At 43.8% G+C, this 22,057-nt stretch overlaps 1 protein-coding gene across 2 annotated transcripts in view; it reads left to right on the top strand.

Annotated features, from left to right (window-relative positions):
* otog (otogelin) overlaps positions 1–21,209 on the top strand; it is a 103,908-nt gene extending 82,699 nt beyond the window's left edge. The window contains exons 43-57 of one of the 2 annotated variants that reach the window (XM_023951366.1): positions 137–325; positions 733–942; positions 1,039–1,143; positions 1,696–1,800; positions 1,887–1,988; positions 4,106–4,204; positions 4,294–4,334; positions 4,427–4,502; positions 5,562–5,740; positions 11,360–11,464; positions 12,625–12,744; positions 15,180–15,225; positions 15,831–15,902; positions 19,250–19,329; positions 20,688–21,209. In XM_023951366.1, coding sequence (XP_023807134.1) covers positions 137–325; positions 733–942; positions 1,039–1,143; positions 1,696–1,800; positions 1,887–1,988; positions 4,106–4,204; positions 4,294–4,334; positions 4,427–4,502; positions 5,562–5,740; positions 11,360–11,464; positions 12,625–12,744; positions 15,180–15,225; positions 15,831–15,902; positions 19,250–19,329; positions 20,688–20,888 — 1,730 coding nt within the window. In that variant the 3' untranslated portion in view covers positions 20,889–21,209. The remainder of the gene's footprint in view (positions 1–136; positions 326–732; positions 943–1,038; positions 1,144–1,695; positions 1,801–1,886; positions 1,989–4,105; positions 4,205–4,293; positions 4,335–4,426; positions 4,503–5,561; positions 5,741–11,359; positions 11,465–12,624; positions 12,745–15,179; positions 15,226–15,830; positions 15,903–19,249; positions 19,330–20,687) is intronic. The other variant, XM_023951367.1, reaches the window with a different exon arrangement.
* The last annotated feature ends 848 nt before the right edge of the window (positions 21,210–22,057 follow it).

The raw sequence follows: 22,057 nt of genomic DNA, 5'->3' as shown, positions 1-22,057 counted from the left end.
CTACCAACCAGCAAGTTATGAGGTTTTTCAGGTTATGACGCCATTAAAATCGCTTCATACATTTCTAAGGGATTACCTATGGAAACAGCAGATGTATAAATGTGATTCTTTGATGTGTTTGTGGTTTGTTTTTCAGCCTTCATATGTGCCGCCACACTTCGGTACCAGGCGTGTCTGCCGGCATGCACCTCTCAGTCTTGCCCGAATCACGACTTCGATGCAGATCCAGAGCAGTGCTCAGGCTTGACTGAAGGCTGCGTCTGTCCTGAGGGAACCCTCCTCCATCGACAGTACTCTGCACTCTGCATCCCCCCTGAGAAATGCGGTAGGTTCAGCTGCAAACAGCTCAGCTGTGGACGCTGAACTCCTACTTAGTGGCTGCTGGATTGAAAGCTGGATTAGACATAAGCTTGGTTTGTACAGGTTAAGGTGTTGATAGTTTTGGATTGGGCTTGCAGTGAGCAGCTCAAATCACTTTTATGATTTATTCACATCGGACATCATTTGCACGTCATGGGCGTGGAGTTTCAGCGTTAAGTCTATACTTCACTCCGTATTGCTCTCATATTTCCTCAGGTTTCTTTGGCTAAAGCATCTGTTTAAACAGAAATGTAAATCTGTCTTTCCTTTGCTGTCTTCGGGATCCTTGTCATCAGAAACCAAAGCGTCTTGGTTCTTCTGTGGGCAGATGTTCAGTCACTCTCATACTGGGGGGGGGGTGTTTGTGTGCAGCCTGCACAGACAGTGCTGGTGTTCCCCGCGCCAATGGTGAGGTCTGGAAAGCCTCCCGGGACGGCTGCTGCATGTACCGCTGCGACAATGACACCATCCTGCCCGTGCAGGACGACTGCTCCCGTTTGCCTCAGCCTGTGTGCCAGCGGGCTGGAGAGATGATCATCAGCATGGCCCACGAGTCCAGCTGCTGTCCACATAAAGTCTGCCGTGAGTCCAGGAGAATCTCCTGTCAGACGTGTTTAAAGCAAATGCTGGATGAAGCAGTTTGTAATGTGTTGATGCGATGTTGATCTGACTCTGCAGTGTGTAACCAGAGCCTGTGTGACCAGGTGCCCCCCATCTGTAAATATGGGGAGAAGCTGGTGTCGTACCACAGGGAGGACTCCTGCTGTCCAGACTATGTTTGTGGTGAGTTTCTACTGATACTGTTGATGGTGGTGATGGAAGTTTGGACTCTACTGCAGTGCGTGAAGTGACTGGACAGCCAGAGTGGGCACACCAGGCAAACCACAGTGGATAACCGTTGGCGTGAGGGTACGGTTTGTTTGGTCAAAGCGAGCAGGACACGGCTTGTAAAGCTGGGACAGGGATGGTTGGGTGGACTCTGGTGTGGTCCGCCTCTGCTGTGACATTCTGTAAAACATTTCCCCTCATGTTCCTGTCAGTCATGCTAATGTCTTAGAGTCTCAACATCTTAGCATAAGAATACTGTGCAATCATGACTGTAGCCATGTTGTGTAGACAAATCGTAGTGAGGAGCTTAAAAAAGGCTCTTACCTCCATGTTTGTCAAAGCTCTTCTTTCAGTTTTCAGTTACGACTCACTGCCACAGGTGGCATAAAATCCTGGAGCCAAATCCTCCTGAGCAGTCTGGAGCTTTTCTCTCACACTTGAACAAAACTCTGAACGCATTTCTCTGTGTAACCAGCTCTAGACCTGCTGTCACGTCCTGTGTTTCAGAGTGTGATGCTGGACTCTGCGTGGCAAACATCCCCACCTGCAGAGAGGATCAGACCCTCGTTGCCACCAGAGCGGACGGCAGCTGCTGTGTGGCTCATATCTGCAGTCAGTTCCCCTTCAATGCTCTGTCCGTCCTCCGGTGAAGGACCAGCAGCTTGACGGTTGTTGGTTCTGTTCTCTGCTTCCTGCAGTGTGCTCCTCCTGTTTGCTCACGGCCCCTGTCTGTCAGGACGGCGAGGTGATTGCTGTCAACAACGCCACCACAGATCGCTGCTGCCCCGTTTACCAGTGTGGTGAGCTCACACACATTCACAAAGGCTGTCCCCCTCCTAGTCAGATTTTCCTGCACTCCCTGCTTCTAATCACCTGGATCAGGTGTTTTTGCCAGTTAAGTGGCTACGAGTGAAGGGCGACTGGGAAACACGGGACACGCCCCTCAAGCTCCCTGATCTGCCCCTCAAGGTGCCTGATCTGCCCCTCAAGCTCCCTGATCTGCCCCTCAAGCTCCCTGATCTGCCCCTCAAGCTCCCTGATCTGCCCCTCAAGGTGCCTGATCTGCCCCTCAAGCTGCCTGATCTGCCCCTCAAGCTGCCTGATCTGCCCCTCAAGCTCCCTGATCTGCCCCTCAAGCTGCCTGATCTGCCCCTCAAGCTCCCTGATCTGCCCCTCAAGCTGCCTGATCTTCCCCTCAAGCTGCCTGATCTGCCCCTCAAGCTGCCTGATCTGCCCCTCAAGCTGCCTGATCTGCCCCTCAAGCTGCCTGATCTGCCCCTCAAGCCCCCTGATCTGCCCCACAAGCTGCCTGATCTGCCCCTCAAGCTGCCTGATCTGCCCCTCAAGCTGCCTGATCTGCCCCTCAAGCTGCCTGATCTGCCCCACAAGCTGCCTGATCTGCCCCTCAAGCTGCCTGATCTGCCCCACAAGCTGCCTGATCTGCCCCTCAAGCTGCCTGATCTGCCCCTCAAGCTGCCTGATCTGCCCCTCAAGCTGCCTGATCTGCCCCTCAAGCTGCCTGATCTGCCCCACAAGCTGCCTGATCTGCCCCTCAAGCTCCCTGATCTGCCCCTCAAGCTGCCTGATCTGCCCCTCAAGCTGCCTGATCTGCCCCTCAAGCTGCCTGATCTGCCCCTCAAGCTCCCTGATCTGCCCCTCAAGCTGCCTGATCTGCCCCTCAAGCTGCCTGATCTGCCCCTCAAGCTGCCTGATCTGCCCCTCAAGCTGCCTGATCTGCCCCACAAGCTGCCTGATCTGCCCCTCAAGCTCCCTGATCTGCCCCTCAAGCTGCCTGATCTGCCCCACAAGCTGCCTGATCTGCCCCTCAAGCTCCCTGATCTGCCCCTCAAGCTGCCTGATCTGCCCCTCAAGCTGCCTGATCTGCCCCTCAAGCTGCCTGATCTGCCCCTCAAGCTGCCTGATCTGCCCCTCAAGCTGCCTGATCTGCCCCACAAGCTGCCTGATCTGCCCCTCAAGCTCCCTGATCTGCCCCTCAAGCTGCCTGATCTGCCCCACAAGCTGCCTGATCTGCCCCTCAAGCTCCCTGATCTGCCCCTCAAGCTGCCTGATCTGCCCCTCAAGCTGCCTGATCTGCCCCTCAAGCTGCCTGATCTGCCCCTCAAGCTGCCTGATCTGCCCCTCAAGCTGCCTGATCTGCCCCTCAAGCTGCCTGATCTGCCCCTCAAGCTGCCTGATCTGCCCCTCAAGCTGCCTGATCTGCCCCATCCAGCGTGCACATCAGGTCCAGCACGTTTCTAAAGTTAAACCTAGAGTTAAAGTCCCAGATGTCTTCCCCACATTTGTGTTCTCTCTCAGTTTGAAGGCTTGCTGTCCCGCATTAACCAGAGAGGGTAAAAATAAAAACAAAAACAAAAAAAATAGGTGAGGCAAGTGAGGCTCTGCCTCACCTGTCATTGTGATAAAATAGAAAAACCTAGCGGCTTTGTATGACGGCGCAAATCCGCTTTCCTCTGGGACAAAGTTTGCTGGAATTAAGAGGTATGATAGTCAAAAGAACTGCACTTGGTGGTGTAGTGGTTAGCTCTGTCACCTTACACCAAGATCAGCCTTGTTCAAATCCCAGTTGGGGCCTTCCTCCCTGAACATGCCGTTTTTTTCCCCTGGGGACCACGCCTTCCTCCCACAGTGAAAAAAACATCCTGCCTAGATGAATTGGTGACCTTGGGTTATCCTGAGGTGCGAATGTGTGTGTTGCACTGTGACGGACAGGTGAAGCATTAGGGGAGGCCCCGCCCTCTGACATTAGTGGCTGAAATAGGCTCCAACAACCCTGTGACCACAAAGGGCAGGAAGCTGGTTGCTATGGCTACTATGTTGTCATGACTTTCTTCCTGTCACAGGACGGAGGCAAAAAAGTTCTGTCTCTGATCATTTTGTTGTGTGCGTGTGTTGTCAGTGTGTGAGCCCTACAGGTGTCCTCAGCTCAGCTGTCCTCTGGGGATGTCGGTGGTGGCCATGTCCACTCCGAACCGCTGCTGTCCAAAGCAGACTTGTGGTAGGACACTCAATGCCGCCAACATGTAACCATTCAAACACAGAATCTGATACCCGGACTCAAAGGAAAATAATGCTCTCTGTTTTCAGAATGTGCCTGTGAGAAGATCCCTTTCCCAAACTGCCGCCTGGTACGTCCTGACCATGAACACCAAGTCCATTTCCAGCCATTGACTTTGCATCTGAGTGGAAAGTTTCTGCGCTTTGTCCGTGTGCTCTGCAGGGGGAAACTGCTCAACTGGACCAGGCATTTTTGTTTGACCTGCAGAACCCGTGTTCCTGTAAAAGATACAGGTGTGGTAAGTTCTCCAGAGGATTTCCTAATGAGGAAGCTGCCAGCTGACTGAGACTAGTCTGGAGCTGCAGCTACCCGAACTGTAAAGGAAGCGTTAAATTCCCACCCAACCATATTTTTTCTTTTGTAAAATCCTTCCCAGTGGTCTTTTAAATATGATTGTGCCATTTTTAGCCAAAATTTAATAAAACATTTTCTAGGACATATTTTATGCCCAGTGGCAGTAGCACAATAGAAATTCAATTGCGGTTTGTGGGCGGGACTGTTGCCTCAAAGGAACTCCGCCCTCTCCCCATCGCTGAGAGCTCTGCTTCCGCTCACGCACGGGCTTATAGCCTCAAGCTAGCATTAGCGGTGCATAAATAATGACCAGCAATATTGGATCAATCCAGCCTTACAGTTTTGAGCCAGAGGCCAGCTTGGACCTTAACCAAGGCGGGCCCGGTTCTGCTCAAGGGGGGGAGGAGCAGAGTGGAGAAGAGAGACTTTGACACAACCATTTCAGTGACTACCTCGTTAGTCTGAGCTTTTTCAAGCATCCGCTTTTCTGATCCAACGCAAATTGAATGGAAAAATTCTCTGAAACGCAGTTTTAATCATAACTTCTTTTATATAAGGAAACGCGGAGCACATCTGCCGACCGATAGAATGAGTCTGACGTGGACTCAGCGTTGTGGAGTATGCATGAGTCATAGTTTCTTCTAATGTTTAATAACTCCTCGCGATTATACACCAGAAGAGAGTCGATGGTCGATGGTAAAAAACAATATATTATACAAAAAGCTGAGCAGAGCCAAGCGGCTAACCAGCCACCCCGGCGCTGAGCTCCCTCTTTCGTATTTCATATTACTACGCATAGAAAACAAGACTTCCTTTTATTTATTAATGTTTACATTCTAAATTCTCTACATGTTATGCTTCAACTTCTCTGAAAGAGAGAAGCTCCACTTCTTGATGTCCACTTAAATCACTGGGTAGTTAGCTCATCCTTGAGGACCAGCCCTAGTCTGAGATGCCTCACCTGGGTTTTAGGGGGTAAAATGTGCTGTTTGTGTGTGTGCAGTGCGCGAGGAAGTCTGCGTGTTTGGTGATCGCAGTGTTCTGCAGCCAGGCCAGACTCTGCTGGAGCACAGAGACGGGGGTCTGTGCATCACCAGGCAGTGCAGCCACGCCCGTGACCCGGCCAGCGGCTTCTACCTGCTCCAGACATCCAGTGTCAACTGCTCCGCCCACTGCCAAGCAGTAAGACCAGCACACAATTGTACCCCAATACACAGCAGTACACAACAGTACACTGCAATACACCAGTCTAAAATATTACATCCCAGTAAACAACAGTTCACCAGAACACACGAGTGCACTACAGTAAATAGAAGTCTAAAATTGCACAAACCAGTACCATGCTCCACAACAGTACACCAGTATACAAACGTGCACAACCGAATGATAAAACCCACTAATGCACAACAGTACATGCCATTGCCCATATAGTACACAACAGTGCACCACACTACATTCTAGTCAACAGCAGTACATACCAGTGTAAACTGCAATACACTAGTGCATTAGAACACACAGTAAACTACAATACAGTACCCCTGCACCAGTAGACAATAACACATGCCAGTACACAACTGTACATCATTCCACTACAGTACAGACCAGTTCACAAAAATTCAGACCACTACACACGAGTGCACAACAGAGCACTAGTACACATTAGAGCAGACTATTACAAAGCAGTCTACAAGAATGCATATCAGTACACACCAGTGCACAGCAATCTAATTTCCCTCCAGTCTACTATAGTACACACAGGAAAAATACCAGTTCCTCTCAGGATATACCACTCCACAATAGTGTACCACAGAATACCAATTCACAAGAGTACATTAGTACAAATTAGAGTACTCGTAGTCTACAGTACTCACCAGTCTACAACTCAGAAAAAGAATACAAGTCAGTGCATCTACCAAACTACATTATGGGGCGGGCGTGGTGTAGAGGTAAGGCGGTCGACCTGTGATCGGAAGATTACAGCTTCGATTCCCGCCATGCCCGCCTATGTGTTGACGTGTTCTTGGGCAAGACACTGACATTGCCTCTGGTGGTTACAGGTTCAAGGAAGGTAGAAAAGGGCTATACAAGTATACACCATTTGCCAGTACACAAAAATACATATATTTCTCCAACAGTACAAACCAGTACACAACACACAATAGTACTAAATTGTAAAGGTACATACCTGTACACATCACTACAAAACTTTACATGATGTTTCACAGCCTTAGGCATCAACACTATTAGGAAAAAATATTCTGTCTTTTACACCTGCAATGCATTTAGTAAGCAGATCTTAAAATTTTCCTCTTGCCTTGAATTTTTCTCACAACAAGCCAACTTACATTTCGACTTCCCAACAAGCTTTTGTTGTGTACACACGTCACTCAGCTGGTGAGCTGTGGAGGGTCACATGACTATAGCTTAGCAATGTTAATGGGTCCCAATACACATGGAGGCCCTTGTGCACCCTAAATGTTTTTGTCTCAAAGGCATGCTGTCGATACAAATTCAAATTCAAATTAATTTTATTTATAAAGCACCTTTCATGTCAAACAGACAGCTCAAGGTGCTTTCCATAAAAAAACAAACAAGAATACAATAAAAACAAGTATATATAAGCCCCTCAAAATAAAACACACAAAAACAAGCACAAGTAAAAGAGAAATAACAGAGCTTAAGAAAAGAGAACCCAGAAGGCGCCGTCCGCCCTGTCCTCCTGTTGGCCGGGGTGTCAGCATCCAAGCAACACAAGCACACTCCATTCCCAGCACCCCCCACCCCAGAGACCCCCAACCCCCAGGCCCAGAGCACCAAACGTGGGCGCACCAGGCCCGGCAGCCCGGGGAGTCGTTACAAAAGGTGCCAGAGGGCAAGCATGGAAAGAATCTCTTCGAGCCCGAACATTAACACCCCGGCCAAGGGGGAGAAAACACTCAAACGGTCTAAAATGTAAAAGTAATAAAATAAGAAAGTTAAAATATAAAAACAGGTAAAATATGCAAATATTAATTAAAATAAGATAAGATGATTTAGTGCCTAAAAAAGTCTAAAATATAAATTAGAATAAGTTAGAATATAAAAAGACTAAAAGTTATTAAACAACTAAATATTTGATAAAACAGCATATAAAATATAAGAGTAAAAATACCACATATAAGATCTATTTAAAAGCTAAGTTAAATAGATGAGTCTTTAGTTTCTTTTTAAAAACCTCAACAGTGGATGAGGCCCTCACATCCTCAGGCAGGCTGTTCCACAGACGAGGTCCGCAGTGTCTAAACGAGGCCTCGCCGTGGTTTTTTGTCTTGACTCTAGGGACCATCAGCAGGCCCGCGCCTGAGGATCTTAGGGCTCTGGGAGGTTCATAATCTAAAAGCAAATCTGATATAAAAGAAGGACCTAGGCCATGGACAGTCTTAAAAACTATTAAAAGAATCTTAAAATCAATCCTGAAGCTGACAGGGAGCCAGTGCAAAGATTTAAGGATCGGTGTAATGTGCTCCCTCTTCCTGGTTCTCGTTAGAAGGCGTGCAGCAGAGTTCTGGACTAGCTGCACGCGATTGAGAGTGGTTTTCTTTACAGCAGAAAAGAGGGCATTACAGTAATCTAATCTTGATGAAATAAAAGCATGAATTAAGATTTCAGCACTGGCTCTAGAGAGAAAGGGTCTCACTCGGGCGATATTTCTGAGATGGTAAAATGCAGTCTTGGTTACTTGATTGACGTGATTTTCAAAGTTAAGATCTGCATCTAAAATCACACAGAGGTTCCTTACTGTATCACATATTTTCATAAAGTGGGTTGACTGATAAAATTGGACCCTATCTCTCTCAGCTTCAGAACCGATAACCAAGACTTCAGTCTTGCCCTGATTGAGCTGCAAAAAGTTCTCTCCCATCCACATTTTAATATCTAAAATACAGTTTAAAAGGCTATCCAGGGGTCCAGTGTCATCAGGAGACACAGCTACATATAGTTGTGTGTCATCGGCATAGCTATGAAAGTCAATGCCGTGTCTCCTGATGACATCACCAAGCGGAAGCATGTAAAGATTAAAAAGTGTGGGACCCAGGATGGAGCCTTGAGGCACCCCACAAGTCAGTTTGTGCCTTTCAGATGAGAAATCATTTAAATTAACAATAAAATCTCTGTTTGAAAGGTAGGATTTAAACCAACTAAAAGCTGTCCCGGTAATTCCAACCATGTCATGAAGTCTGTTTAAAGGGATTGAGTGGTCAACTGTGTCAAAGGCTGCACTCAGGTCCAGTAAAACTAGTACAGATACTTTCTTCATGTCAGCATTGGACCTGAGATCATTTAAGACCCTGACAAGTGCCATCTCTGTTGAGTGATGAGATCTAAAACCAGACTGAAACTTTTCTAAAATGTTATTTTCATTAATAAAATCATTCAGTTGAGTAAAAACAAGCTTTTCTAAAATTTTACTTAAAAATGACAGCTTGGATACCGGCCGGTAGTTGTTTAGATCGGATATATCTAAACCACTCTTCTTCAGACTGGGCCTCACTATAGCTGTCTTTAGGGTTGCAGGGAAGACTCCAGTCTGAAGAGAGCAGTTCAAGATATTTAGTAATTCCTCCTCACACGATGTGAAAACTGACTTAAAAAGTGAGGTGGGGATGGGATCAAGAGAACACGTTTTTGTTTTCATTTGGGACATCACTTCTCCGAGTGCTGCAGCATCAATCAAGACAAAACTGTCGAGCGTTTTCTCACTGATAGGAGGACAAGCAGTAGAAAGGTCAACACAGGGTCGTTGATTCCTTCCCTGTAGGATAGATGATCTAATGTCATCTATCTTAGTGGTGAAGTGGACTGCAAACCCCCTCACAGGTTTTACTGTCAAAGTTGGATGGTGGGCCAGAGGTTGGGTTGATTATTTTATCAATTGTGGCAAAGAGGATTTTTGGCTTTGACTGGTTTTCTGCTATAAACTTTGAAAAGTAGTCTTGCCTTGCCTTTTTAATAGAGTTATTGTAATGTATTAGAGTGTTTTTAAAAATTTGGTAATGTACTGTGAGTTTTGATTTTCGCCAATGTCGTTCTGCCCTTCTTGTCATTCTTTTAAGTCTCTTAACATCTTCTGTTCTCCAGGGAGATGGAACTTTCTCTTTAACAGTTTGTAGTTTAAATGGGGCGACTTTGTCCAGAATTCCGGTGAGTTTATTACTGAAATGCTGTACTGATACGTCCAATGATGGATATGGAAGAGTTGGTTGCTGATGTTCCAAGTGTGAGATAAAGTTTTCAGCCACTTCAGGGTGTAGACGGCGCCTTCTAATGGTTCTCTCAGGGGGTTTCTCAATCATGCAGTCGTGTACTTTAAAAAACACACAAGGATGATCAGAAATGCCCACATCCACAACAGAAGTCACTGAGGCTTTCAGGCCGTGAGTAATAATGAGGTCCAGAGTGTGACCTCTGTTGTGGGTGGGCACACCCACAACAGAGGTCATGTTGAACAAAATCCATAACTGTTAAAATGTTCATAAAATCATGGACATGAACTCCTGAAGGGTCATCAATGTGTAAATTAAAATCACCTAGAACCATTATTTTTCTAAATCTATGTATACTAAAGAAGAAAGCAGTTCAGAAAAATCAGAAATAAAAGATGAATTATATTTAGGAGGTCTGTACACGATCAAACACAACATGACGGGATTATTAAATACAATGGCCTGGTATTCAAACGAGGAATATTCATTGAACATGGTGTCTTTAAAGCCAATGCTTGCAGATAAAATTGCAGCAGTCCCACCACCCCGGCCTTGTTTTCTGTCCTTATTTGTGAAATTAAAAAGGGGTGGTGTTTCCTCTGACAGAGAGATTGGTGCACCAGAATTCCAAGTCTCTGTTAAAAACAGGCCATTAAGATTGTGATCTAAAATAAAGTCATGAATAAGAAATGATTTGTTTGAAAGTGATTGAACATTTAATAGTGCGAAATTCAGTTTGGTTGATTTATTGCTCTGATTGGGTTGGTGGTGACTGGATGAGTTCTGGATGTGCACTGTTTTAAGATTATTATAGTTCCTGTTACGTTTCTTAGGGTAAACAGGTCGTGTGAATGTAACAGAGGGTATGGTAAAGGTGACATGTGGTGGTGATACACATAACCAGTAAGCTCTAACAGAACTTGTTAACTTCTCAGAGATGAAAATGAAGCCAGAAGTGAACAAGGCAGTGACAGTGTAAAGTGAGTTTGTCAGTCTGAAAATAACCCTGGGACCATTGCTGATTATCAAAAAGAGAATTGTTTAAGGTCTTTCATGTTAGTTTTGTCTCGTAGGGGGCTAAGGACATACCCAGGCGCTGAGAGGAGGAGGCAGGAGGTTCCAGGGAACAAGATCTTTAAAAACTTAAAACAAACTAGAAAACATAACCACTGCAGAGCAGGCAAGCAAACTCGAAACTAAAAACACTAGAAACAGGGAACTGCAAAACTATGGACCAGCACAGGAGGTCCATAAAACCTCCTGACACCTCCAGAGACAGAACAGACGAGACAAAGGTGGAAACAATCAGGACAGATGGGGACAAAAAGCACAACTCGAAACCATGATACACAACAGGAAACCTTTCAAAATAAAACAGGAAACAGAACTAAAATAGAACCAAAAAAACAAAAGCCAAGAACTCAAACCGTAACAAGTACCAACCGTAACTTTTTTGTGCTGAGGACAGAAATGACAAAAACGTGAATGTGCTATTTATTCCTTTAGGGCAGAGTTTAAATTTTTTTTTTTTGAACTTGTGTAATCCTGCGTGTCCCAGAATCAGATCTATGTGCCTCCCAAAGACCAGTCAACTTGCTGTGGAGTCTGCAAGAACATTTCCTGCCTCTACCAACATGAAAATGGAACCACAAGTCTCTACAAGGTAAGAAGACCAACTACCCTTGTCTGAATGATCTGGGGTATACCCATTGTGCCTCATGAATCATCTAAATCATTCAAGAACCTTGACAAATGTCTTTTGTCAACAAACAGTGAAACAAAAGTCTTCTTAACTTTATGCTTTTGAACTTCCTTTTGGAGCAATAACTGCAATAGAGTTGCATGTTATTTTCTTTAATTAGAAGAGTAGAACCAAAAACTACATTTGAAGTAAATAGGTCTGCACAATAAATCGCAAGTTTATCGTTATCGCGAGTTCAAGCTGTGCAATCTGCATATCGCAAAATACTGCAAAAATTGCAATAAATTGTTACCTTAGATGTGCTAAAACAATCTTATGGCAGCCTGAAGTATTCAACAAATCAATTAAATCCATTTATGCATTGGACCAATCGGATGGACCCCTTGACGTTGTTGACCAATCGGATGGAGCACTTTTAAGTTAGATGTTAACCTTCTATGTAGACGAGGGTCATCTGGAGTTTAGTTTTGAAACGGTTTCAGTGAAATGGAAATTATGTTTTTGGTTGTTTTGCTATTCGTGCAAATACCGCAAGTTATATTGTCATCGCAATATTGATCACTTATATTGCACGTCGCGGGTTTTCCTCATATCGTCCAGCCCTAGTAGAAAAACATCGTTTTTTAGCCCTCAGTTTTATAAACTCCCTGTTTAATTACTTCTATTTGGACGATATGATGAATTGCTTTTGAACATTAGGACTATGAAATGCTTGCCTTACAAACATTTCATTGAAGGTTCCAGGAGCACAGGCTCAACCACATCTGCAGCCCATAAGCTTTAATACCACCAGCTGATATGTGATGTACAAGAAAACACAGAGCAGAACAAACATGTTCTGATCCAGTGTCTTTTACACAGTTACACAGTCTAAAAAAAGCTCCTTTCAGTTTTGATGTTGCACCAGTTCAGGTGTTTTAATTTTCCCTTTGGCTTTTGACTTGAAATATATAAAACTATCTGAATATTTTGTGTTGTGCTCTAAGCAGACTGTTTTAATTAAAGTTCAGACTTAATCAGCATGAGTCATATAAAGCTGAATTGCCAGTATTTCCATGTGTAGAGGAGCTAGAAGGACTTCCAGGTGAAGGTGGATCTGCTGACACTGTCCTTGTTTTCAGCCAGGACGGTCCTGGGCTTCAAACTGCATGAAGTTTGACTGCAGCGACACTCAGTTTGGACCGACGCTCATCACCTATGCCTTTAGCTGCCCCCCCTTCAATGAGACGGAGTGCATGAAGGTGAGACACCCGTTCAGAGGAGAACACTGTCACATTTCCTTTGCTTTTTAAAAGAAAACGACAGCAGCACGACTGACCTGGATTTAGCAATGTCTCCACTGAATTCCTACTGAAACCTACCTGGGTCCTTGTGCTGTCTTGTGGGGTCCAGATGACCCCACTCCCATCGTTAACATGTATGGATAGCACAAGAGAACATCCAACATTTATACTTCTGTTTATATTTTTTACTTGTCATATGACTAGATAAAAGAGTTACGTATCATCAGACTGGAATGTTTTTAAAATGAGCTTTTCTTATCTTCTGCTACAAAAGTCTTGCTGCTGTTCAGAGGCAAAGTTCCTACATGTTGGGTCTCAACTCGACCAACACTTCTCAACTATATTTGAGCAGGAAGAAAGGACACGGACTCACTTTAAATCTTTTCTCGAGAGAGAGAGAGAGCAGACAGGAACACACTCAATCACCCAATCAATCAATCAATCAATCAATCAATCAATCAATCAATCAATCAATCAATCAATCAATCAATCAATCAATCAATCAATCAATCAATCAATCAATCAATCAATCAATCAATCAATCAATCAATCAATCAATCAATCAATCAATCAATCAATCAATCAAATCTTTATTTATATAGCACTTTAACATCTGCCGGACATCCAAAGTGCTGCACAAGTATAAATACACTAAAACCATAGGTAGAATTCAAAGAAGCACAGTAAAACGATAATGAAATCATCAATAAAAGAAAATAAAAAGTTGTCTAATTATCATTCTCTCTGGTGTTAAAAGCCAATGTAAAAAGAGGAGTTTTTAGCAGAGATTTTAAAACATTTAAGGATCTGGCAGATCTCACTGACGGGAAGATGATTCCAGAGTTTAGGAGCAGCCACTGAAAACGCTCTGTCCCCCTTGGTCACCAGTCGAGTCCTTGGAACCTCTAAGAGCATCTGGTCTACAGATCGCAGAGCTCTATGAGGACGATGGCTCTGAAGGAGCTCAGAAAGATAAGGAGGTGCCAGACCATTTAAACATTTAAAAACCAAGAGTAAGATTTTAAAATCAATTCTAAAAGAAACAGGCAGCCAGTGCAGAGAGCGCAGTATTGTTGTGACGTGATCACGCCGTCTGGTCCCCGTTAGACGTCGGGCAGTGGAATTCTGGACCAGCTGAAGGATTTCTTGCACATCTGCATATAATTAATATCCACTTCAGATAGATAGATAGATAGATAGATAGACTGTAATAATCCCGAAGGAAATTTTAAGTGAATTCAAATGAATTCAGTACAATTTAGAGCTTTTCGACAGTATTTATTGTCACATAACAGAAAACACATGGAACTGTGCGCCACACGCACGCACGCACGCACACACACACAACAGGAACACTACCAGGACAACTGCCGACATCACCAAGAAAACTAGATGAGAGAGGATCCACAGTCCCTCCCCAGAAGAAGGAACATTAAAAAACTGTCGGAACATTTTCAGTCTATCAGAGTTGAATTTCAAAACGGGAAAATTGCTGCTTAATTCAGCCTTTCTGTAGGAAAAAAATCCTAAATGTCCCTTTTACAAGTTTCTTCAGTTCATAAACATTTTCAGCAGGTTGGGAACTTTATGTGATTGAATCTTCATTTTCTTTCAAATATTTGCAGCTGGTTTAAACTTAGACTTTGTGATGAAGATTTTACCTTAAACGTCAAAGTGGTGCTAACAACCGGACACTAACTTTGGCTTCGACAAACTTTTAAGGTATGACGGCTAAATAAAGCGAACTAAAACATAACAACCGTCCATAAAGTCTGCGGCAAGACAGGCGGATGTGGTGAACAGAATAATAAATAAATAAAAATAATAATAATAATAAAAATAAAACTTTATTTTGAACTTAAAAATAAATAAATAAATAAATAAAAGCTAGCAAATAAATTTTTTTTCTGTCTACGGACCGGTACCGAGTGGCCCTCGGACCGGTACTGGATTGCAGCCCGGGGGGCTGATTTAATGGGGACAGGCAGCCCGTCGAAAAACGACTAGTTGGCGACACGTCCCCATCAAAAAATGACGTGGAGGGGCCCCTGAACATATGTCCATTTATGACATGTTGGGAGTGAGAAAGTGTTGGTCGCCATGACAACAGGAGCAACATCATTTAAATAGAGGCACCCATAGTATTAGTTTTGCGTCAAGTTTGGATCCAGGTCTGGATCTGGGTCCACATGACTCAGCGTCTGGGTCTGGATCCGGATTGTGGTCCATTAGTTAGTGAGCCCTGGTCAAAAACAAAGAACGTGCTGCTGCAAACTCCCCTTTGACCTTGAATCAAAGCTTGTACATTGTTGAAACCAAACAAACATGTGATGTCAAATCTTTCAGTTGTTTTTCAGAAATGTTTTAAATGTTTTGCTCTGATCTGCTCTCAGATTGGTGGAACCGTCGTAAATTACATGGACGGATGCTGCAAGACGTGTGAGTATCTGATCCAGAGAATAGCAGCAGTTTGTGTAGTTAGCATAGAGCTGTAGCCTGCAGCTGGAACTGAAGAGTGCCTGTCAACATGCTTCCAGCATGTTAGCCCTTCAGTTTGCTAGTTTCAGTCCAAAACCCAGAAATGGCTAAATGCCAAATCCCAGCTACGGTTTGCAGTCGTCTGCAGGTTACATTTCAGGTGTGTCAGTAAAATACAATTGTACATCTGCAAAAACATTAGCAAGCGCAGATTCAAACCAATTTGTCCTCCTGTAAAACACATTTGATTCTGAGTAAAAAGGTGTAAATATTGAACACCTGATCAAATGTTTTTGGCAATAAGGACAAATTGGTTTTGCAAAAGCACAAAGTGAGTCTGCACCTGGAACTTTACAGATGCAGACACTAAGTTGCTTATTTACACGAGTGAACATCATTTTACATCAGCAACATACTTCATGAAGGAATATGACTCCATACAGTTTGCATTTCAATGAATCCATTCTCAAAAAAGGAAAAATCTTTCACTGAACAGCAACTGAAGACATGAAAGTGGGTTTGTGGTTTATGTGCTGCAGCTTATTGTGATGTACCAATCCCACCAGGTACTGGATTCCACCTGTTCCCTTTCCCTGTTAGCACAGTGACCCCCACAGTAAACACAAACTGCGAAAGAGGTACAATGGAACGAGGCTTGCCAGTGCCATTGTTGATATTCAACAATGTACTCCCTCCACTAAAGAACAAGAAGACAAAACCCATGATTCCTAAAACTGACTCCTGACACTGCTCTGCACAACAATCCTCTCAACTTCTGTCTCATTTTGGGCCTTAATGCATACAATTCTGCAAAAATGAAAAGAATGAAGCCACCAGGTCTGTTGCAGATCTGACATTCTCCATAATTCAGACTGGAGACGTTGAACCAAAAGAGCTCAGGGTGTCATAAGACATGATTATTGGCCACAAAGTGATGTCAGACTTGAGAGGACAAGGACAATGTTTGGCCCGCCCCTCCCCTCCCTGTGTATCACACACTCATTAGCACTGTCTGGGCAGTGCATTGTTGATCACCAACAATGTACTGTTGGTAGTGGCCCAGTAGTTGGGCTTAGAGGTGTGCATGCATCAGTAGATGATGGTGTTGGGTTCTTCTTCTCACTAAAGCTTTTGTAGTGGACCTGCATGCTACAGTGCTTCAAACTGTGGGGGGGCCACCACACCAAAGCTCCACACAGCAAAAGTCTTATAAAAAGATTCACCATCTGTGCTCTGGATTCCAGCCTAATCTACAGTCCAACTTTGAATTTTTGGAACTTAAGAGCGTTCTGCTCACTTTGAGGTGAAAATCTCTCTGGATGTCATGTTTACGAACACACAGGTCGCACTGTGTTCATGAAGGAAGGCCAGCCACTGTTGTGACATATTTCAGTGTGTGCCATTTACGCTCCACATTCCCCCCCTCCTCTGGGGAGTGATGACCTACACTCAGAAGCCACTTGGTGGTTTAACCCCCCCAAGTCTAGGCCGTGTGAAGCAAGGAAACATCATGGTCCATTTTAGTCTTTGATATGACTAACTGGATTTGAAACCACAAATTCCCCATCATTTTACCATTGGCTGATAAATGAAATCAAACTAAAAAAATTATAAAAATTGAAATGTAGCTATTGGCAAAGATTTACTGTTTTTATAGTCTTGGGTGGCCAATTCATCCTTATCAGACGTTTCCTGACAGAACATTTCCTATGATGCAAACTCATTCTGACCTCAATCAGTAGGAAGTAGTAGAAATCTAGGGCTGGGTTGATAAAATCGATCTGAATCGAACTTAGATCAATAATCCATCCCTAAAAGTAGAGATTCATCTTTTATGTCTTTTCTTGATGGTAAGATCAAGCTTTACAACAATCATAAAAAGTAAACGTCTGCTAGCTTGATGCTAACGTATAATGGGATTTCCCATAGGAGGGCTAACGCTAACGCTCGGTCGACCTAAACCACGGGTATAACATATGGTGTTAACAATCTCATTGGTTTATTATTCCACTAATACATTTTACAGTATATGAACTGTATCAGATTAATCTGAATATGTTCAAAACATATGTAGATTATTTATGTACTTCTATGCAAATATGTCTAAATGTGTAAACCGTGTAAATTCAAAATTGAATGGAGTGGACAGAGAATTGAAAAAAATAGTTAATCAAATTGAATCGATTCTCAAAATTAGTGGTGATAACTAACCCTATAGAAAACTGTGGGGTGGTCTTGATGGGTGGGGAAGAAAGGGCAGCACGCCTGCTGATTGGTTGGAAAAATACCAAAGTAGAATCGAGAGAAGTGCTTCTCAAAGCCGTGAAATGTTTGGTGACTGTAAGAGCCGGATGAGCCTCTAAACGGTTTAACGTTTAACCTGAAAGCTCCACTCGTGGGAATTCTAAGAATCCAAGTCAACACTGTAAATCATTGCTGACAGATGAAATGAACTTCCATTTCTGTCTGCATGAAATGAAGAAAGAAAAGCTAAACTGGTTTCTGAGATTCAAGCATACAACATTTAACATGCTAGAAGGGACGATTAATTGACTTATTCAATGAGTTGATTCATGCGCCCATGAAACCAGATCAAACCAGATTGATCTGTTTGACTTTGAGTTGATAATCAAATTGGCTTATACCATTATAAAATCCTTTCAAAAGGAAATAAATCAAACACATTGATCTTGGACCATACCATTTGGATTGAGACATGGGACATTTATTTTAATATAATGTAAAAATGACCAAGTGCGTCGTGAAAATGTGAATGGATTTGACATTCATTCTAGTTTACTTGTTGGTTTGGACACAGATTTCATTTAAACTTGATGATCTGGAAGAAATCCAAGAATCTGGAAAACTGTTCAGTAGCAGGAATTTCTGTCTGAGTCTCACTGCTGGAAGTTTGGATGAAGAGGATCTGGATCCACTTTAGGACAGAGGATCGGATTGTTCAGAATGAACCAAAATCAACTGAATCGGATCGTCAACCACAAACATAGAATTGAAATTAAAATGAGTCATTACACCCCTACTAAAAATGAAACCATCATATTAAGGATTTTTATACTGTATCAGTAAAAAACAACACCAAACAAGAGAAAACAAACCAAAGCAGCTGCTATACAGTTTGGTGGTCTTATAGCTGCATTGTCCCGTCCTGAGGTCAGGAAGGCACATGGAATTTCAGAATCAGCCTAAAACACCGGAGAAACTTACTGGAGTTCTAGGTCTTTATGAAGCAAACTTGACCCAGGAACAGGTCATTCAATCCCGGCAGGTCAAGTAAATCCAGACCCAAGTGGTTCTTTGATTCTAGCAGACATGGATCTGTGCTCACAGTCAGGGAGAGATGCTGGTCAAACTCACTCACTGAGCAGAAAAACATGGACAAACTGCAAAGTAAAGAAAAAACCTCTGAACCTTATGAACCAAAGGATTTTCACACTACTGAGGAAAGAAACAGTAGTTTCTAATAAAACAGTAGGAACATAACTAGATCACATTTAAGCAGGTGGAAATGCTCAACTTCCTCCTGCTGTCAGCATCACACCACGACGTCAAACTTTGGCATTTTAGATAAAATATCTGCAAGAAATGTTATTTAAAAATGTCTATTAACATTTACAACTTCAGGTCTATAGTTAAGTCGATTATTTTCTCAGACTGCATCTGTACGTCAGTGCTGACAATGTCTTCATATCTTTATGGTTTTCCTTGATTTCTTATCTAGTGTTCTTTGTTCTGATTCCCATTCAAGATGAATGCTAAGTGATTTTTTTCCTCACAGCAGTTTAATTGGTTTATTTAGTGTCACTCGACTGTTTCAACGAGTCTTGATCTGGTTCTGCCCTGAACTCTGATCTTCTTTTCCTGCTGGCGTTTCTGTTGCGGTTCTGCATTCGAGTGTCCAGGTTGTTGTACTTCAAGGACACTCCAACGGTTTACTATGTTTTTGTTTTTGCTTGTCTCTGATTAGGCAAAGAGGACGGAAAGTCTTGTCAGAAGGTGACGGTGCGGATGACGATCAGGAAAAACGACTGTCGCAGCAACAGACCAGTAAATTGTGTCTTCTTTTCTCTGTCTGTCAAACATCTTTGCAGCCAAAACCTTTCAGTCTGGTCAAAGAAAAACAAAAAGTCCTAAAGAACACACTTTAGTGTATTTTTGTCATTGAAGCACCCTTGAGCATGGCACTCAACCACAGCAAGCCCTCACTGAATGGATTAGTAAAAAAAGTTGGTATCCCACGTGAGTTTACTCACAAGAACTTTCCATTTGGACCCATCTGACCAAAGGGCACTGTTCCATTAGAAACACTCTATTTGAAATGAGTCTGGTTCCACAGGACACCACGGTTCTTTTGGATCAGGGCTACCCAATCATCAAACCCTCAGATCTACCACCGGCCTGTTTTCTAAATCTCCATCACTGCTTTTTGCTGATTAGCTGACTCAGATGTCTCTAGATTCTGATTGACTGAACACACCTTATCCAGGACTCGGTTTCTTCTGTTGGTAGAGCTTCAGTTCATCTGTTTCTGGAGCAGTTCCTGATCCTTCAGAAACGTCCCCGACACTGTCATTGACATCATTCCTGATGCGCAGAGATTTTTTTCCCAAACCTTAGATGATGTTTTGCTGAGAGTCTCTGCATTTTGGGGATTTCAGTTTATACCTGATCGTGCTACCCACCTGATACCAGGTAACTCAATTGGTGGGTAGATGTTCTCCCAGATCAGGGGTCTGTAACCTGAAGCAACCTGAAGCTCTGGAGCCATATTGTGGCTCTTTGACCCCCTCCGTTGTGGCGGGGTAACTTAGTATCTCCTACTTGGTCACGGTCCATGAGAAATGTACCTGCATGGCTCTTTGGGCGTTAAAGCTTGCAGACCCCCGTCCTACACGTATCCTGTTAACAACCTACTACTTGTAGCAGGCGTTCCATTTATCATTTCGTGGATAAATGTCTTTTTTCACCTCTTCAGATGCGTGGACATCACATTTGAGGTTAAATTACCACAGTAGTTCATTCTGCTTAACTGGGGCACCGTGACTCCGTGTATGGAAGGTTATGTAACTTATCCTTCCGGTGTTCTGTTGAGTAAAATAGTGGCTCATTGTTTTAAAATGTTGGTAGTTTTTATTAAATTAAATTAAAATAAGAATATTGTGTACGCTCTACTAGAATTATGGTTTTAAAGGGAAAATGGATCATATGAAAATAGAAAGCCTAATACTAGCAGAACAGGGATGAATGACCACAGAAACCTTTGCAGTAGTTTTTAAAGTATTTCTAGTTTCATCATGAACCAGCAGACCGCCCTGTGTTGGTTTCATCCAGCATTTGATGTAATTGACATGATGACACAGGAGTGTATCACGCTGATGGCCTTCCTGACCTTCTCTGTCCTTCAGGTGAACATTGTGTCGTGCGATGGAAAGTGCCCGTCAGCGAGCATCTACAACTATAACATCAACACGTACGCTCGCTTCTGCAAGTGCTGCAGGGAGACGGGGCTGCAGCGGCGCTCCGTGCAGCTCTACTGCAGCAGCAACGCCACCTGGGTCACCTACTCCATCCAGGAGCCCACCGACTGCTCCTGCCAGTGGTCCTGACCCGCAGCCGGCCCAGGACACGCACACGCAGGCACCAACACACACGGAAGAGGACGTCGGAGCCGTGGTGCTCCTGGGACTCGGGAGGTCGGGACAGACTGACCGTTAATGTGGGAGGGGTTCTGCTGTCAGCTCGTCATCATCACCGCAGGGGGAGCTGCTGCAGTTTCAGCCACAGGACGCAGCAGCTCAAAATGTTTCACGGTTTCAGTGAAAAAACTAATTTCCCTGAAAGTCAGTGAGCTCTTCTCTGTTTCTGTACAATTCTTATGGTGTGTTGAACAGCAGTCAGATACAATAAAGGCATCTGCAAATCCTTAAGGGCTCATAGTGGGACTTTGATTTTGTTTTAGTTTCCTACATTTATTTTCATTTAAGGACTCCAACTGAGCAGAAACTTCTCCCTTTGTTATTTTAAACCACTTTAATATGAAAACATGTGAAAAGAGCAGCTTACACTACACAACCGTGTGACATCACACATCCAGCTCCCAGGATGATGCTCCACCTTCCCCGTCTGCGTATCAGTCACTGCAGAGGGAGAATGGGCAGAAAACCTCAGACTCTAGACGAGGCTCGGCCTAAAGCCTGAAGCTGTGCAGCTGTGAACAGACGACTGCGTCGCTGCAGAGGCAGCTGTGGTACAATGTTCTGCTGCTTTTGCATCACTGCAATGTAAAAGGAGGGTTCCCCAAAAGCCTTTTAGCGACCTGACTCTTGTTTAAATTACTCAAAGTACATAGAAAAGCTTAACGCATTGTTTAACACTTTCACCTCATTATGGGGGGTGGACTTTGGTCGTAAATGTTCCTCTGTGTTCCAGGGAGGTGAGTGAAATAGAAATCAGAACTGAAAGAAAAGCAAATGCAGACTAACACAAAGCCCTGCCTGCCTAAACGGCCTGTTCACACAAAGTGGCAAAACAAAAAAAGGTCAGAGTAGAGTTTTTGCAGGAATCAGACAGTAAAATATGATGCTTTTCGAAAGCATCGCCTTCAGGATCGAACTCCACAACGTCATGACAGGTTTGTTTTTCTGGAAAGAAGAGACTGAAGCGCCCGCTGCAGTAGCTCTGCTCGCCGCTGCCATCACGTTCAGCTGGAGTGGGTTGGATTTACAGGCGGAGCTGCACTGCAGACACACGTCTACCTGTGTTCAGTTCATGTCTC

The sequence above is a fragment of the Oryzias latipes genome, chromosome 3 (assembly GCF_002234675.1).
Source record: "Oryzias latipes chromosome 3, ASM223467v1".
In the NCBI taxonomy this organism is placed as follows: Eukaryota; Metazoa; Chordata; class Actinopteri; order Beloniformes; family Adrianichthyidae; genus Oryzias; species Oryzias latipes.
The sequence above is the reverse complement of the archived record's forward strand: the minus strand, read 5'-3'. Positions and strand labels throughout refer to the sequence as shown.